Source organism: Artemia sp. Qi Xiang Cuo, chromosome 3 (assembly GCF_049724085.1).
Source record: "Artemia sp. Qi Xiang Cuo chromosome 3, ASM4972408v1, whole genome shotgun sequence".
NCBI classification, from domain to species: Eukaryota; Metazoa; Arthropoda; class Branchiopoda; order Anostraca; family Artemiidae; genus Artemia; species Artemia sp. Qi Xiang Cuo.
The window spans coordinates 46,060,353-46,078,606 of record NC_142796.1 but is presented as its reverse complement, the minus strand read 5'-3'; the positions used below and the strand labels follow the sequence as shown (position 1 = coordinate 46,078,606).

The following is an 18,254-nucleotide window of genomic DNA, read 5'->3' as shown; positions in this document are numbered from 1 at the left end:
AAGGCTCAGAGGACCCTCGTTCCCCCATTTCTGAGGGCAGGGGGGGCCAGTTTTGGAGGGAAAATAAAAAATGCTCAGGATCAAAAATAACGCGGGATCTGTCTCACGGGCAAGGCTCAGCGGCCCCTCGTTCCTCCATTTCTGAGGGCATGCGAGGGGGGGTCAATTTTGGTGGGAAAATTAAAAATTCTCAGAATCGAAAATAACTGGGATCAGCCGCAAGGGGAAGGCGCAGCGGCCCGGTGGTCCCCCATTTCTGCGGACAGGGGAGGGGGGTCAATTTTGGAGGGAAAATCAAAAAATACACAGAATCGAACATAAATGGGATCTGCCTCAAGGGCAAAGCTCAAAGGCCCCTCAGATCTCAATTTCTGAGGGCCGGGGAGGGGGGTCAGTTTTGGAGGGGAACCAAAAATGCTAAGAATCAAAGATAATTTTCATTCGTCTTAGTTTTTTTTGCGATGCTCCTTATTTATAGTTGAAAATGCTTATTTTTGAATTTAATTGGGAATTAAAAGTCAAACTCTAACATAAAGAACAAGGTATTTTGAGGGGGTAGCTAACTTCATATACGGGATAATTTCCATTCGTCTTCGTTTTTAACGATGCTACTTATAAAAAAATGATATGTATTATTTTTTATTTTTATTTTTAATGAAAAGTCAAATTCTAATATAAAGAACAAGGTATTTCTGAGGGGGTATCTAACTTCATCTAAGTGATAATTCCCATTCGTCTTAGTTTTTAACGATGCTCCTTATTTCTAGTTGAAAATTCTTATTGTTTAATTTAATTGGGAATGAAAAGTCAAAGTCTAACATAAAGAACAAGGTATTTCGGAAGGGGTAGCTAACTTCATATACGGGATAATTTCCATTCGTCTTAGTTTTTAACGATGCTCCTTATTTCTAGTTGAAAATGCTTATTTTTTTAAATTTAATTGGGAATGAAAAGTCAAACTCTAACATAAAGAACAAGGTATTTCGGAGGGGCTAGCTAACTTCATATACGGTATAATTTCCAGTCGTCTTAGTTTTTAACGATGCTCCTTATTTCTAGTTGAAAATGCTTATTTTTTAATTTAATTGGGAATGAAAAGTCAAAGTATAACATAAAGAACAAGGTATTTCGGAGGGGGTAGCTAATTTCATATACGGGATAATTTCCATTCGTCTTAGTTTTTAACGATGCTCCTTATTTCTAGTTGAAAATGCTTATTTTTTAATTTAATTGGGAATGAAAAGTCAAAGTCTAACATAAAGAACAAGGTATTTCGGGGGGGGGGGCAGTTCACTTCATATACGGGATAATTTCCATTCGTCTTAGTTTTTTAACGATGCTCCTTATTTCTAGTTGAAAATGCTTATTTTTTTATTTAATTGTGATGAAAAGTCAAAAGTCTAACATAAAGAACAAGGTATTTCGGAGGGGGGCTCATTACTGATATTGATATTAGTGCGTAAACTACAAACTGACAAAAATATCCAAAACTTTTTTTTTCTTATAGCCTTGACTTTGAATACATTTTTTCATCTTAATTGGCTTTAGAAATATCATGCAAAATAAACTAGCCTAACAGTCATTGCTTTGTCGGATTTTGAGCAAAACAAAAGGATTGTAACACCTGATTGGCCCGTTTTCCTACTTTTACCTTGATAATCGATGTTGTTAGCAGAATTTCAAAAGGATCGTTTATTAGTGATGGCGTATCTGATGACGATGCTCCTTATTTCTAGTTGAAAATGCTTATTTTTTAATTTAATTGTGATGAAAAGTCAAAGTCTAACATAAAAAACAAGGTATTTCGGAGGGGGGCTCGTTACTGATATTGATATTAGTGCGTAAACTACAAACTGACAAAAATATCCAGAACTTTTTTTCTTATAGCCTTGACTTTGAAGACATTTCTTCATCTGAATTTGCTCTAGAAATATCATGCAAAATAAACTAGCCTAACAGTCATTGCTTTGTCGAATTTGGACCAAACAAAAGGATTGTAACATCTGATTGGCCCGTTTTCCAACTTTTACCTTGAGAATCGATGTTGTTAGAAGAATTTCAAAAGGATCGTTTATGAGTGCTGGCGTATCTGATGAAATAATTTAGGTCGTATGATAATTTTTTTTTTTTTAATGCAGTAGTTTTTTTATAGTAAGGACACTCGAGACAACACGCACACAGAGAGAACACACACACAGATACGAAACACACATAGAGACGACACATGCATAGAGACAACACACACAAAGAGACGACACATACACAGAGACGACACACACACACAGAGATGACACACACACACAGAGACGACATACTCAAAGTGACGACTTACACATAGAGACGACACACACACACACACACACACACAGACGACAAACACACAGAGACGAGACACATAGAGAGACGACACACACAGCCAGAGACGACAAACGCACAGAGACAACACACACACACAAAGAGACGACACACACACACACACAGATACTAAAGACACAAAGAGACGGCACACACACAGAGACGACACACACACACACACACAAACACATAGAGACAACACAGACACAGAGACGACAAACATACAGAGAAGACACAAAAACAGAGACGACACACTCACATAGAGACGACACACACACAAAGACAACAAACACAGAGACAACACACGCACAGAGACGAAACACACACACACAGAGACAACACGCACACATAGACAACACAAACAGACACAGAGACAACACAAACATAGCGACTAAACACGCACAGAGACGACACACACACAGAGACGAAAACGCACAGAGTGAACACACAGTCACAAAGACGACACGCACACAGACACAGCACATACACACACATACAGAGAGACGACACTCACAGAGCGATGACACACGCACAGTGACGAAACACGCAAATAGACTACAACACACAGAGAGAAGACACACGCATAGAGACGACACACACACACACAGAGAAGAGAGACGAAACACACACGGAGCGGACATACGCACATAGAGACGAAACAGGCACAGGGACGATACACACACAGAGACAACACACACACATAGCGACGACACACACACAGAGACGACACACACACAGAGAGACGACACACGCGCAGAGACGACACACACAGAGACGGCACACGACACACGCACAGAGACGATACACACACAGAGTCAACACACACACACACAGAGACGAGACACATAGACATGAAATGACAAACACACATAGAGACGACACACACACACAGAGAAAACACACACAGAGAGACGACACACGCATATATACACACAAACACACACAGACAACACACACACAGAGACAACACACAGACAGAGACGAAACACACACAAAGACGACACACTCAAAGTGACTACTTAAACATAGAGAAGACACACACACAGATACGACAAACACACAGAGACGACACACATAGAGAGATGACACACACACACACAGAGACGACAAACACACAGAGACAACACACACAAAGAGACAACACACAACACACAGATACGAAACACACAAAGAGACGACACACGCACAGAGACGACACACACAGACACACAGAGTCCACAACAAAAACAGAGACGACACATTCACAGACATGACACACACATAGAGACGACAAACGCACAGACACGACACACGAACAGAGTCATAGTGAGAGAGATATCCAAAACGTTGGGTTGATCTAGGTTCACTTAGAGTGGCGCGCCACTCGAAGTGAACCTAGATCAACCCAACTTTTTGGATATCTCTCTCACTATGACTCTGTTCGTGTGTCGTGTCTGTCCGTGCGTCGTGTCTATGTGTGTGTCATGTCTGTGAATGTGTCGTCTCTGTTTTTGTTGTGTACTCTGTGTGTGTGTGTGTCGTCACTTTCCAGGTGCCGTCTCTTTGTGTTTTTAGTATCTGTGTGTGTGTGTTGTCTATGTGTGTATGTTTTCTCTCTTTGTGTGTGTTCTCTGTGTGTGTGTGTGTTTGTGTGTGTGTGTGTCATCTCTCTATGTGTGTCGTCTCTGTGTGTTTGTCTTCTCTGTGTGTGTGTCTTCTCTATGTGTAAGTCGTCAATTTGAGTGTGTCATCTCTGTGTGTGTGTCGTCTCTCTGTGGGTGTTGTCTGTGTGTGTTTGTGTTGTATCTATGCGTGTGTCGTCTCTGTGTGTGTTTCGAATCTGTGTGTGTGTTTGTGTGTGTTGTCTCTATGTGTGTTTGCCATTTCATGTCTATGTGTCTAGTCTCTCTGTTTGTGTGTTGTCTCTGTGTGTGTATCGTCTCTGTGCGTATGTCGTCTCTGCGCGTGTGTCTTCTCTGTGTGTGTGTGTCGTCTCTGTGTGTGTGTCGTCGCTCTGTGTGTGTGTCGTCTCTGTGTGTGTATAGTCCCGGTGCATGTGTCGTCTGTATGTGTGTGTGTCGTCTGTGTGTGTGTGTCGTATCTCTCTCTCTGTGTGTGTGTGTGTGTTTGTGTGTGTCGTCTCTGTGCGTGTGTCTTCTCTCTGTGTGTTGTAGTCTCTGTGTGTGTGTCGTCGCTATGTGCGTGTAGTCTCTGTGAGTGTGTGTGTGTGTGTGTGTGTGTGTGTGTGTGTGTGTGGTGTTTCTGTGTGTGTGTCGTCTCTGTGCGTGTGTCTTCTCTGTGTGTGTGTGTCGTCTCTGTGTGTGTGTCTTCTGTGTGCGTATTTCGTGTCTATGTGTGTGTCGTCTCTGTGTGTGCGTGTGTTGTCTCTGTGTGTGTGTTGTCTCTTTGATTGTTTTCTTTGTGTGTGTCGTCTCTGTGCGTGTGTCGTCTCTGTGCGTGTGTTGTCTCTGTGTTTGTAGTCTTTGTGTGTGTGTGTGTCGTCTATATGTGGGTGTGTCGTCTCTGTTTTTTTGTCTTCTATGTATGTATGTCGTCTCTGTGTCTGTGTTGTCTCTATCTGTGTGTGTGTGTGTGTGTGTCGTCTCTGTGTGTGTGTCGTCTCTTTGTGTGTTTCGTATCTGTGTGTGTGTGTGTCGTCTCTTTGTGTGTGTGTGTTGTCTCTGTGTGTTTGTCGTCTCTGTGTGTGTGTGTGTGTTGTCCCTCTATGTGTCTCGTCTCTGTGTGTGTGTTTGTGTGTGTGTGTGTCGTCTCTATGTGTAAGTCCTCACTTTGAGTATGTCGTCTCTGTGTGTGTGTGTGTCATCTCTGTGTGTGTGTGTGTCGTCTTTGTGTGGGTGTCGTCTCTGTGTGTTTGTTGTCTCTATGCATGTGCCGTCTCTATGTGTGTTTTTTATCTTTGTGTGTGTTTTCTCTGGGTACGTGTTATCTCGTGGGTCCTTACTAAAAAAAAACTTCTGCATTAAAAAAAAAAATTATCATACGACCTAAATTATTTCATTAGCTACGGCAGCACTGATAAACGATACATTTTAAATTCTGCTAAAAACATCGAATCTCAAGGTAAAAGTTGGAAAACGGGCCAATCAGATGTTACAATCCTTTTGTTTGCTCAAAATTCGACAAAGCAATGACTGTTAGGCTAGTTTATTTTGCATGATATTTCTAGAGTCAATTAAGATGAAGAAATGTCCTCAAAGTCAAGGCTATAAGAAAAAAAGTTCTGGATATTTTTGTCAGTTTGTAGTTTACGCACTAATATCAATATCAGTAACGATCCCCCCTCCGAAATACCTTGTTCTTTATGTTAGACTTTGACTTTTCATCACAATTAAATTGAAAATAAGCATTTTTAAATAGAAATAAGGAGCATCGTTAAAAAACTAAGACGAATGGAAATTACCCCGTATATGAAGTGAGCTGCCCCCCCCTCCGAAATACCTTGTTCTTTATGTTAGAATTTGACTTTTCACCCCAATTAAATTAAAAAATAAGCATTTTTATTTCATCAGATACGCCAGCACTCATAAACGATCCTTTTGAAATTCTGCTAACAACATCGACTCTCAAGGTATAAGTTGGAAAACGGGCCAATCAGGTGTTACAATCCTTTTGTTTTGCTCAAAATTCGACAAAGCAATGACTGTTAGGCTAGTTTATTTTGCATGATATTTCTAAAGCCAATTAAGATGAAGAAATGTCTTCAAAGTCAAGGCTATAAGAAAAAAAAGAAGTTCTGGATATTTTTGTCAGTTTGTAGTTTTTACGCACTAATATCAATATCAGTGATGAGCCCTCCCTCCAAAATACCTTGTTCTTTATATTGGACTTTGACTTTTCACCCCAATTAAATTAAAAAATAAGCATTTTCATTTCATCAGATACGCCAGCACTCATAAACGATCCTTTTGAAATTATGCTAACAACATCAACTCTCAAGGTAAAAGTTGGAAAAGGGGCCAATCAGGTGTTACAACCCTTTTGTTTTGCTCAAAATTCGACAAAGCAATGACTGTTAGGCTAGTTTATTTTGCATGATATTTCTAAAGCCAATTAAGATGAAGAAATGTCTTCCGAGTCAAGGCTATAAGAAAAAAAAGTTCTGGATATTTTTGTCAGTTTGTAGTTTTTACGCACTAATATCAATATCAGTAACGAGCTCCCCTCCGAAATATCTTGTTCTTTATGTTAGACTTTTGACTTTTCATTCCCAATTAAATTAAAAAATAAGCATTTTCAACTAGAAATAAGGAGCATCGTCATCAGATACGGCAGCACTAATAAACGATCCTTTTGAAACTCTGCTAACAACATCGATTCTCAAGGTAAAAGTTGGTAAAACGGGCCAATCAGGTGTTACAATCCTTTTGTTTTTGCTCAAAATTCGACAAAGCAATGACTGTTAGGCTAGTTTATTTTGCACGATATTTCTAAAGCCAATTAAGATGAAGAAATGTCTTCAAAGTCAAGGCTATAAGAAAAAAAAAGTTCTGGATATTTTTGTCAGTTAATAGTTTTTACGCACTAATATCAATATCAGTAACGAGCCCCCCTCCGAAATACCTTGTTCTTTATGTTAGACTTTTGACTTTTCATTCCCAATTAAATTAAAAAATAAGCCTTTTCAACTAGAAATAAGGAGCATCGTTAAAAACTAAGACGAATGGAAATTATCCCGTATATGAAGTTAGCTACCCCCTCCGAAATACCTTGTTCTTTATGTTAGACTTTGACTTTTCATTCCTAATTAAATTAATAAATAAGCATTTTCAACTAGAAATAAGGATAATCGTTAAAAAAACGAAGACGACTGGAAATTACCCCGTATATGAAGTTAGCTACCCCCTCCTAAATAGCTGGTTCTTTATGTTAGACTTTGACTTTTCATTCCTAATTAAATTAAAAAATAAGCATTTTCAACTAGAAATAAGGAGTATCGTTAAAAACTAAGACGAATGGAAATTATCCCGTATATGAAGTTAGCTAGCCCCTCCAAAATACCTTGTTCTTTATGATAGAGTTAGACTTTTCATTCCCAATTAAATTTAAAAAAATAATCATTTCAACTAGAAATAAGTAGCATCGTTAAAAACTAAGACGAATGGAAATTATGCCGTATATGAAGTTAGCTACCCCCTCCAAAATACCTTGTTCTTTATGTTAGAATTTGACTTTTCATTCCCAATTAAATTAAAAAATAAGCATTTTCAACTAGAAATAAGAAGCATCGTTAAAAACTAAGACGAATGGAAATTATCCCGTATATGAAGTTAGCTACCCCCTCCTAAATACCTTGTTCTTTATGTTAGACTTTGACTTTTCATTCCCAATTAAATTAAAAAATAAGAATTTTCAACTAGAAATAAGGATCATCGTTAAAAACGAAGACGAATGGAAATTATCCCGTATATGAAGTTAGCTACCCCCTCCGAAATACCTTGGTCTTTATGTTAGAATTTGACTTTTAATTACCAATTAAATTCAAAAATAAGCATTTTCAACTAGAAATAAGGAGCATCGCTAAAAAAACTAAGACGAATGAAAATTATCTTCGATTCTGAGCATTTTTGTTTCCCCTCCAAAATTGACCCCCCCCCTCCCCTGCCCTCAGAAATGGGGGAAGGAGGGGCCTCTGAGTCTTGCCCTTGAGGCAGATCCCGTTTATTTTCGATTCTGAGTATTTTTGGTTTTCCCTCCAAAATTGACCCCCCCCCCTTTGCCTGCCCTCAGAAATGGGGGAAGGGGGGCCTCTGAACCTTGCCCTTGAGGCAGATCCCATTTATTTTAGATTCTGTGTATTTTTGGTTTTCCCTACAAAATTGACCCCCCCCTTCCCTGCTTTCAGAAATGGGGGAACGAAGGGCCTCTGAGCCTTGTCCTTGAGGCAGATCCCATTTATTTTCAATTCTGAGCATTTTTGATTTTCCCTCCAAAATTGACCCCCCCCCCTCAACTGCCCTCAGAAAGGGGAACGAAGGGCCTCTGAGCCTTCCCCTTGAGGCAGATCCCGTTTATTTTCGATTCGGAGTATTTTTGGTTTTCCCTCCAAAATTGACCCCCCTCCCCTGCCCTCAGAAATGGGGGAACCAAGGGCCTCTCAGCCTTCCCCTTGATACAGTTCCTATTTATTTTCAATTCTGGTTATTTTTGATTTTCCCTCCAAAACTGACCCCCCTCTCTTGCCCTCAGAAATGCGGGAAGGAGGGACCTCTGAACCTTCCCCTTGAGGCAGATCCCGTTTATTTTCGATTCTGAGTATTTTTGTTTTCCCTCCAAAATTGACCCCCCCCCCTCCCCTGCCCTCAGAAAAGGGGGAACGAAAGGCCTCTGAGCCTTCCCCTTGAGGCAGAACCATTTATTTTCGATTCTGAGTATTTTTGGTTTTCCCTCCAAAATTGACCCCCCCTCCCCTGCCCTCAGAAAGGGGGGAAGGAGGGAACGTTAAACTATTTTAAATTGACAACACTGTCCAAACATCACATGTGTATTATGCAGTACACGATCACTCCATCTCCCCCAAAACACTTTTCAGCCATTTCTAGTTAAAAATTTTTATTTCAAGTAAATCCTTAATTTGATCAAATTCGCGAATCCTACATTCCAAATCGCAAATCTCATTACCCCTTTTTAAATGTCAATCAAACAATTCTGATTTTACTGTCCAAACATCAGTTGTGTATTATACAGTACACAATCACCTCATCTCCCCCAAAACACTTTTCAGCCATTTCTAGTTACAAATTTTTATTTCAAGTAAATCCTTAATAGGATCAAATTCGCGAATCCTACACTCCAATACGCAAATCTCATTACCCCTTTTTAAATATCAATCAAACAATTCTGATTGTAGTGTCCAAGTTTTTAATAACAAAGCCTACACACTTGTACACACTATGCTTTCATAAAACCAGTCTGATTGAAAAATTTGGAGTTGAAACAAACTTGTGGGGGGAATCCCCGTTCATACTTCTATCTTTTTTGCAATGTTTAGGAACAGGTGAGGAATCCCCGCTCGTTTGGAATGGTACCAATGGGACATAAGCAAATAGCACATAGCTTGGAAAGACCCCAAAAAACATAAGTCAAGTAAATCCACTTTCTAGACAAGTAACATGGAGATTCCTATAGCTTCAAGCAAATAACATGGAGATTCCTATAGCTTCAAGCAAAGTATAAGTTAACATACTACTGTAATACACAAGTACCAAAATTCCATCCACCTACGGAAATTAAAAAAATGAAACTCAAATAAAATTTTCAAAATTGGAAAGCCTTATTTTTTTTGGGGGGGGGGGGTGGGGTATTTTCCGCGGGGGTATTTTCCGGATCAAAAGTTACGCGCCTGAGAAAATTTGCCTTGTTTTTGGAAAAAGGGGGAAACACCTCCTATAAAATCATAGAACCTTAATGAAAATCACACCGTCAGATTCAGCGTGTCAGAGAACCTTACTGTAGAGGTTTCAAGCTCTTATCTGCAAAAATGTGGAATTTTGTATTTTTTTGTATTTTGTATTTTTTGCCAGAAGAAAGATCACGGATGCATGTTTTTTTTTTCAGGGGTGATCGTATCGACCCAGTGGTACTAGAATATCGCGGGAGGGCTCATTCAAACGGAAATGAAAACTTCTAGTGCCCTTTTTAAGTGAACAAAAATTGGAGGGTAACTAGGCCCCCTCCCACGATCATTTTTTCCCAGAGTCACCCGATAAAAATTTTGAGATAGCCATTGTGTTCAGCATGGTCGAAAAATATAATAACTATGTCTTTGAGGATGACATTATCCCTCACATTCCCCGGGGAAAGGTCTGCAATTTATGAACTTTGCCCAATGTTTACAGTATAGTATTGGTTATTATGGGAAGTATACAGACGTTTTCAGGGAGGATTTTTTCTGGTAGTGGGGGGGGGTGGATTGGAGGTTAAATGGGAGGATCTTTCAATGGAGGAAGTTTTCATAGGGGGAGGGACATTACTTTGAAGGAGGCGGCGGATTTCCCAGCATCATTTAAAAAACAATCAGAAATCAAATAAAAAAAACAAGTTTCCACCTGAAAAACTTATGAATTGAAAACTTGTCAGCATCAAAACTCAAAGCGACAGAAATTATTACTTATGTGACTCGGTCCGTCCTCAAGACACTACCTTGTTCTTTACGCTAAAGAGTGCTTTACGCTTACGCATAAGAGTTTTATTCTAATTAAAATTCTTATTCTATTTATTGAAATTAACGGCCTTTGTGATTAAAAGGTCATTTTTAAAGAATTGGAAGAAAATTGAAGAAAGAATTGGGAGAAAGAGCGAGGTATTCACTAGGGGGGTGAACCCCCCTAATATACGTAATAAAAGTATACGAATATAGAAGTCCGTTACGTATATTTATTACTAACAAAATACGTTCGTAAATAAAATTAAACAGCTTTCAAGAAAGCAATTTAGCCAAAAAAAAGGAAAATTAATATGCAAATTTCGTTTTAATTATTCATGTTCGGTGAGCCAAACTCAAAACCTGCATTAATTTAAATATGTTCAGAAATTAAATAAAAAAACGAGCTTTTTTAACTGAAAGTAAGGAGCGACATTAAAACTTAAAACGAACAGAAATTATTCCATATATGAAAGAGGTTGTCCCCTTCTCACCGCCTCGCTCTTTACGTTAAAGTTTGACTCTTTCTCACAACTCTACTGTTTAAGACAATAAAAAACTTTAGCGTAAAGAGCGAAGTGCTGAGGAGGGGACAGCCCCTTTCATATATGGAATAATTTATGTTCGTTTTAAGTTTTAATGTCGCTGCTTACTTTCAGTTAAAAAAAAAGTTTTTTTATTTAATTTGATCAAAGGAATTAGGAAACAGAATTCAAAGACAAGTGAGAGAGATTTAATAAAGAATCGATTGTTAGACCAGGGTTGTCTTAATGGAGTAGGGGCTATGCACTTCTACTGATGGATATACCCTCCTTTTCTTTTTGCAGCATCTATCCATAGTATGCAGTATAAATATGAAAAGTGACGGAAGTTTTGAGCTCTTTCGTTGCCTCTGATATACCATTTAAGAGATTCCAAGGGGTTAAGAACTTTAGTTTTAATGTATGCATTGAAACAAATAATTCAGATTAAAAGTCTGAGGTAATTAAAAGACTTAACAGCAACATTTAGCTGTTAGACCTTGACGATCTCTGCGATGAAGGGCTTGGAACTGGAATCATTGGTTCCTATACATATTATTGGCTCCTGATATGTATTTATGCCAAGACTAATAATTTGTCTATATTTCCCTTGTTTCCGATACATTTGAGGGAAGGAAATTTGTCTCCAAGCGGGTAGGCAGTCAAAAAATATCACCCTTACGTCAAGAGTAGTCAATTATTATAGTCAAGAGTAGCTGCAGCAATATGATTGCGAAAAAAAAACAGGGATAAATACTTAGTACTAATTAGGTTTCATAATACTACTAACTAACAACTCACCGCAGCACCAAGCCGCCTGAGGCCTGCACAGCTACGCATGCTCCTCCTACATCCCAATCTATTCAAAGCCTTCCTCTTTACACCTTCCCAGGAAGTTCCCATTTCCCTTAAATTTTTATTTATGACATCCTCCCACCCCAACCGTGGACCACCTGCTTTCTGTTTAACCCTAGACGGTTGGTAGAAAAGGACAATCTTCGGCAATCTGTCATCCTTCATCCGCCGAGCATGTTCAAACCATCCCAACATTTCTCTCATTATAGCCCTAGAAAGCGGGATCGGACTGTGCTTTTCATACAACCTACTGTTTGAAATATGGTCAGTCACCCAGGTACTCAGAAGAAACCCCCTTATTTTGCTATTTCGGAGGCTAAGAAGAATAAGTTGTGAGCCGGCTTTGCAGAGGATAACATAGTTGTAGGCTAGCTCCCAATTATTGTAACTTCGGGCTTCCATAACTGTAACTCGGAGCCTCAAAACATGTGTATTTGAACAGTTTATGCCAGGTTTATGCAATTTATACACACAGTTTTATACGCGAATTGAAAAATTAACGACCATAACAAAACTTAAAAATATAATTGACTTGGAGGCAAAAAACTGCAAAAAGTAATCAATGTCAATTTGAGAATTGTATCAAAGGTATAAAACAGCTTCGGGCGTTATTTATTATTGTTCGTATAAATAATGTAGTATTTATATAGCTGATTAATGTTCAAGTACAAGACCGCTCCAATTTTTCCCAAATCTTACAGAGTCCCCCTCTCCTAAATCATCTCGTGACTTTTTCCTGCCAGAAAAGGTCAAAAAAGGAAGGCGTAGCAAACAAATAGAAAAACGAAGGACTTTATAACTTAAATTGTAAGTTTATACTGTATAAATATGAATATATTATAATTGATACCCTCAAGTTTGGACACTCCACTCGCGAGTCAGAAGCATTGTCGTTGCTGCCACCTCGTTGAACAAAGCATCTGCCTACTTGAAGCAGGAATAAAATTTTGAACCGTTAATATGCCCTACCAATCGTTGTACGAACTCATTACCTTTTTTTTGTCTGTGCAGTTAACCATTCGTAATTCCCTCACCTTTTAATTTATTGATGTTGTAAAAACAGCGTAATTTACTTGCGACCGAGGTCTAAATTATGAAAGGTATTTTTTATAAAATTACTCTTGAATAACATTTTCTGATTCTATTCTTTTCCCCAGACAGAGATCATAGTCTTCAGAGGAGGAGTTAAGTATAATGATATGCATTCTTAGTCACAGTCCTAGGGGAGTCCTAGGACTAGTCCGCTTCGTGGATTTTATTTGAGAAAAACAGTTTGGGGTACTACGGTCTAAATTTGCGCATGATTTCAATATTTGAGCCCGTTTTCTTGACAAACTCAGGGGTGGGGGGGGGGCATCTAAGATGCCCCCCACCCCTGAAAAAAAAACTGTATGTGCTTATGTATTCTTCGAAATCGCCTTCGCTCTTTGGAAAAGCAGTAAATTGGCAAGGGTTTGATTGAGAACAAAACGTATAAAATACTAAATGTTGCCTTTTTAGACCCCGAGGGGTTCGGATAAGATCTCTTTTAATACCGGAAAGGGACAAGTTTTTAATACTTTAGAAATAAATTTGGGCTATATAGAAGGACAATCCTGGATTTTCACTCCTTTTTATCTTCATTCCGTTAGCTAAGGTAATAAGGACCGTCCTTATTGATTTTTTCAATAGAAGTATTTTTTCCTCCGACTTGTTCTCCTTGCAACAAAATGAAGTGAGACTTACTAGTCGATATTCAACTTAGGGAATTGTCACGGTCGAAAGAACTGAGCCGTGGAAGGTTTTCTCGATTCTGAATTACTGAGAAGACATTGTGCTCTTAGAATAGATCAATGAATATTAAAATTCGCAAATATGTTATTCGAATAAGCCTGGCAAAAGTAACGCCAGGGTTGCCAAAACCTTTTGGGGCCAAAGTGTTGAAATGAGCAAAAAAGAGACGCTTTTAGTGTCTTTTCGGAAAACGGTTGGATTGGCTTGAAATTAAGTTTAATTAATGACTCTTAGTTCTAGCTGCTTGTTTGCGTTTTATAACGGTCCAGTCATACCTTTTACTTAGGTTTAAATTTTTGGACAGAGTTGCCAGGTGAGAGAACTTAAAGAAAATGAGCATGCTCATTTAAATAAAATAAAAAAATATTAACTAATAAGACAATACAAACCGTAATAATTCAAGTACCGTTTCTTGCAAGAAAATATTAACAATTAAAATTGACATGAGTTCGATTAGAATTAAAATGTAAAGTGTTTTTTTTTAATATGACCTTTTTAGACCCTAAAGCGTTTTGGTGTTACCCAATGTGGAAAAAGCTTAAAAAGAAAGCAGTAAAGTGTCGCTTTGGCAACTTTAAGCTATACAGTATTGCATTTTCAGAAATGACTGCAACCAAGATAAGGGTTTAGGAAGATGTTTTAACTCTCAGATCCCCACTGCTACGCTACTTGTAAGGTTTGAAAGATTCTAAGAAAACGGGTTCCATCCTTGATATAAAATTCAGAGCGGCTTAGAATCTGATCTAAACTCTCGGGACCAGTTTGCCAAAATGAGTACTCCAACCTAAGAGATAACAGCCCCTAAACAACACACTCTAAACAGCCTCTAATCATATTCTGAAAATGTTGTTCACTTAGTTTGGCAACTTTCTGAGCAACTACAATGGAACTATTATACTTTCTATACTTTACTGCAGTATTATAGAAATCTTAATGCTGCTACATTTGCTGAGCTGTAAAAAAAATACTGTTGTTTTTCTTTTAGTTTGTTCGGAACCGAGCAGCTTTCTGGCCCATCTTTGCGGTGCAACTGTTTTTAATATGAACTGCTGCCTCAAAACTATGTCAATGTTTCATTATTTGCTTCATATATTGATACAGTTCCACATCGTACTAATATCGATAAATGTGTCATGTTACTGCTTGAATTGCAACTTCTAGTCGCTCTCAAGGTCAAGATATACTTGATCTACTACAAGATTTACCTCCGCTTTAATTTGGAATCCCATCCAAGCAAGTGTTCAACTAAATTATTCCTTGATATTCCTCCTAATGTCCTTAAAGAGTTTGATTACTTTATTAATTTGCATTTTCTTCTGTTTCTCAATCTGCTCCTATATTTGTCTTGCTTCTCAGTCTTTTCTCTCTCTCTCTCAAACTCAGTAAGAGTTTGATTACTTTATTAATTTGCATTTTCTTCTGTTTCTCAGACTTTTCTCTCTCTCTCTCTCTCTCTCTCTCTCTCTCTCTCTCTCTCTCTCTCTCTCACTCACTCTCTCAATTAAGGGGTCTTTCGCTCTCAATTAAAGAGTTAACATTTTAAATTACAAGCCCCAGTCCTCTCGAGAAACAAGCGCTGTTCAAATTCTTAGTAAATTTGAACTTTCACTTGGATCGTTCAAAAGAGTAATCGTTCAAATCGGTGTAACTCAGTTTAAGTTAAAAAATGTGTTTTCTTTTCCAGACTTCAAGTGCTACATTTGAATCGACTGGCAGTCTACAAGGCGCTTCATCATTATCTTCAGAGTTGGTGGCAAACGCTAGCGAAACGGTTCGTCAGCCTGTAAGTGGCGTTGTCGGCGCGCCGTTGACCGATAGGTCGCCGTCGGCGCTTAGTAATAACTCTAAAGCTGGATCCGATATGGTGGTAAGTTTATAATGCCAACGTCATACCTAAGGCAGTCGTTTCTAAGTTTCTTTCAAGTTTATTTTTTCGCAGTTTCCACCTTGCTGTACATTTCTATATTTTCATTCCGTCTACCATTTTGCGCTTTTTTAATCCTGCATTTTCTCGTGTTACTTGTTTCACCCCTAATCAAGACCATTTCATCAAGTAGTAATCCTAGTGACCTCTCATGTCATTTGCGTCTCGTGAAACACTAAGTTTATTTTATCACATTTCTATCTTTTGTACACTTAATTTAAATAAAATTAAGTAATACAATTTTGTTACTTAATTTTTTCAAGATGTAGGTGGTTTTGTAAGTTTTCACTTAACAAATTGACACAATTGGATTTCAGTTTCACTATCTTCGGTACTTTAAGGGTATTACAGTTTCCTAGTTGGCATGCTCCTGGGTCAAGATCCTGGGTAAATGAGAACACCGATCCAGGTAAGTACCAACTCTCTTCCATTTAAGACAGGTTGAAAGGAAAGGCGTTTCTCTGATGAATTACTAACTTCACTGCTATGTTTGGTTGTGGGGGATGAGACAGGCCATAACCTGTTGGTCCATGGCCTCGGGCATAACCTGTACATTGCGTACGAAAAGTATCATATTTGAACTGATCAGATCGTAGCTCGCATAAAATTTATTTGGGGCCACTTATGGTCCGAGGGTCAAATCTTTGGTGTTTATAAATAAAGTTTCATTGTGTAGATACCCATAACATATTTATTGTTTCGAATTTAATGAAGGAAGTACAAATATTTCAATAAAATTCCGTTAAATAACCTAAAGTCTATTAAAAATTTACTAAACCAAAAATATGCTATCGATTTGAGGATGGAACTGATGATAGGTTGGAGAACAAGATTGTTTTTCGCAAATGATTAATTAGTACTATTGAACAGTTGTTCAACTAATTAGCCAGTAGAATTTAATTTATTTATTTACCAGCATAAATATTACTGTTATTAATCTGCCATTGCTATTGCAATAATTCTCTTAGCTACCTTGTTTTCTTTGCTACTCTTCATTTATTTATTATTCACATTTAAAAAATATTGTTGATTTCTTCTTGGTTTCTTTATAAAAGATTTTATGGTTTTGTTCACATTTTAAAATACACTGTGCTTCTTTTTTTTATTTATAATTTATGCTTGATTTTATTGTTTATATTTATTTACGTTGTTTATTTTATGTTTAATTTGTATTTAAGTCTTCTTGCATATATTTATGCTTTTTTTCTAGTTACAGACGGAATGGGCCCAGGTGGAGGTGATAGACTTAGTAAATGATGGATCTGGGCTTGGTTTCGGAATTGTTGGAGGTCGAAGCACTGGCGTGGTTGTCAAAACTGTTCTACCTGGAGGTGTGGCTGACAGAGTAAGTTATATTTGAAACTATTCAGTGTTTCCGCATTGGGTATATTGGTGCTATTAGGATATTTAAAAACGTGATTTTTCCATCAAATTCTTCAAATCCACGTGCTGTTCAAACTGATTATTTCTTATTTGACTTAATTAACTGTCGTTGTATTTTAGCTGGAAAAATTGAGCTTCTGGGAATTTGTTAAAGTCGGAGAACAACTGTTTTGCCTCCCACACCCAGCAAATTTTGCCTTGATAGTGTCAAACCGATCCCCCTGCCGTTAGACAAAACCGAGAAGACTTTTAAAAACTAATAATTTTAGAAAAAATCGTTTACGAAGAGAGAATTTGCCCGCCCTTCTCTTACATCAAATTTTTTATCTATTCAGATAAATAATAGATAAATCATTTTTTTTTTATCGATACATAATTTAATATAGATAATTAATAAATATATTTTGAGTTGTTTATCTATATATGCGTAAAAGTCTAATAAGGATTTCTTATCCCAAAATATAACTTTTACCCAAAAACGAATAGACTCTCAATTTTTTTCTTTCTACCATCGGAAAACAAAACAAACTTAAAGCTCTTGGCTCCGAGCTTGGGCCATGGCACCATCGTCAGCGTCACGGCGTGGCCCCGAGCCCATGGCCGTGAACTCATGGCTCGAGATTAAGAGTCTGATGCTCTGCCATCTGAGCCAGCTGAATTTATGAATTGGTTCTATACCTTCGGTGTATTAATCTAAACGATAAATAAGACTCCTATAAATAGTTTTTTCTAGAGATACTGATACTTACCACTTGCATAAAGTAAGAAAATATCTTAGTTCTTGTGTGTTTTTCGGTTTTTTAACTATTTTTTCTATTTCTACTTTGTTTCCGTTTTGCTCGAGGTGTGGATATTTGGATATTAATATTTTCAAAACAGGTCGTTTTTTTCATTTCATTTGGCCTAGTGTCGTTTCCAGCGGTCAATAATAACTTTTTAAAAAAAATTTTTTGTTTATACTGTAAAACAGTAGTCCAGCCAGGTAAATAAAACTTTCAAGAATTCGCCCCAGGTATCAACCAAAATAATCTGTAAGTTTTATTCACACATGAACAAGATTGCCCTGCCTCTGAACATGGCATATTTATTGCATGAGTAAGACCATTAATTAGCTGTATATATTGAACTTATTCTGAGATTTTAACTTTATATTTGGCTTACTGAAAGATTTATTATCTGATAGTTTTGGCTATTTTTAAAATAATAATTGACTATTTAAAATATTACTATTGAAAATACTATTTAAAATAATAGTTTTGGCTATTACTAAAAATAATTGACTAAGTTATATTTGTTGTAAGGT

At 37.6% G+C, this 18,254-nt stretch overlaps 1 protein-coding gene across 1 annotated transcript in view; it reads left to right on the top strand.

The window, feature by feature from the left end:
- Positions 1 to 18,254, top strand: part of LOC148954169 (multiple PDZ domain protein-like) — a 416,101-nt gene that overhangs the window by 88,034 nt on the left and 309,813 nt on the right. The window contains exons 6-7 of the mRNA XM_089086188.1: positions 15,329 to 15,511; positions 16,779 to 16,913. Coding sequence (XP_088942314.1) covers positions 15,506 to 15,511; positions 16,779 to 16,913 — 141 coding nt within the window. The 5' untranslated portion in view covers positions 15,329 to 15,505. The remainder of the gene's footprint in view (positions 1 to 15,328; positions 15,512 to 16,778; positions 16,914 to 18,254) is intronic.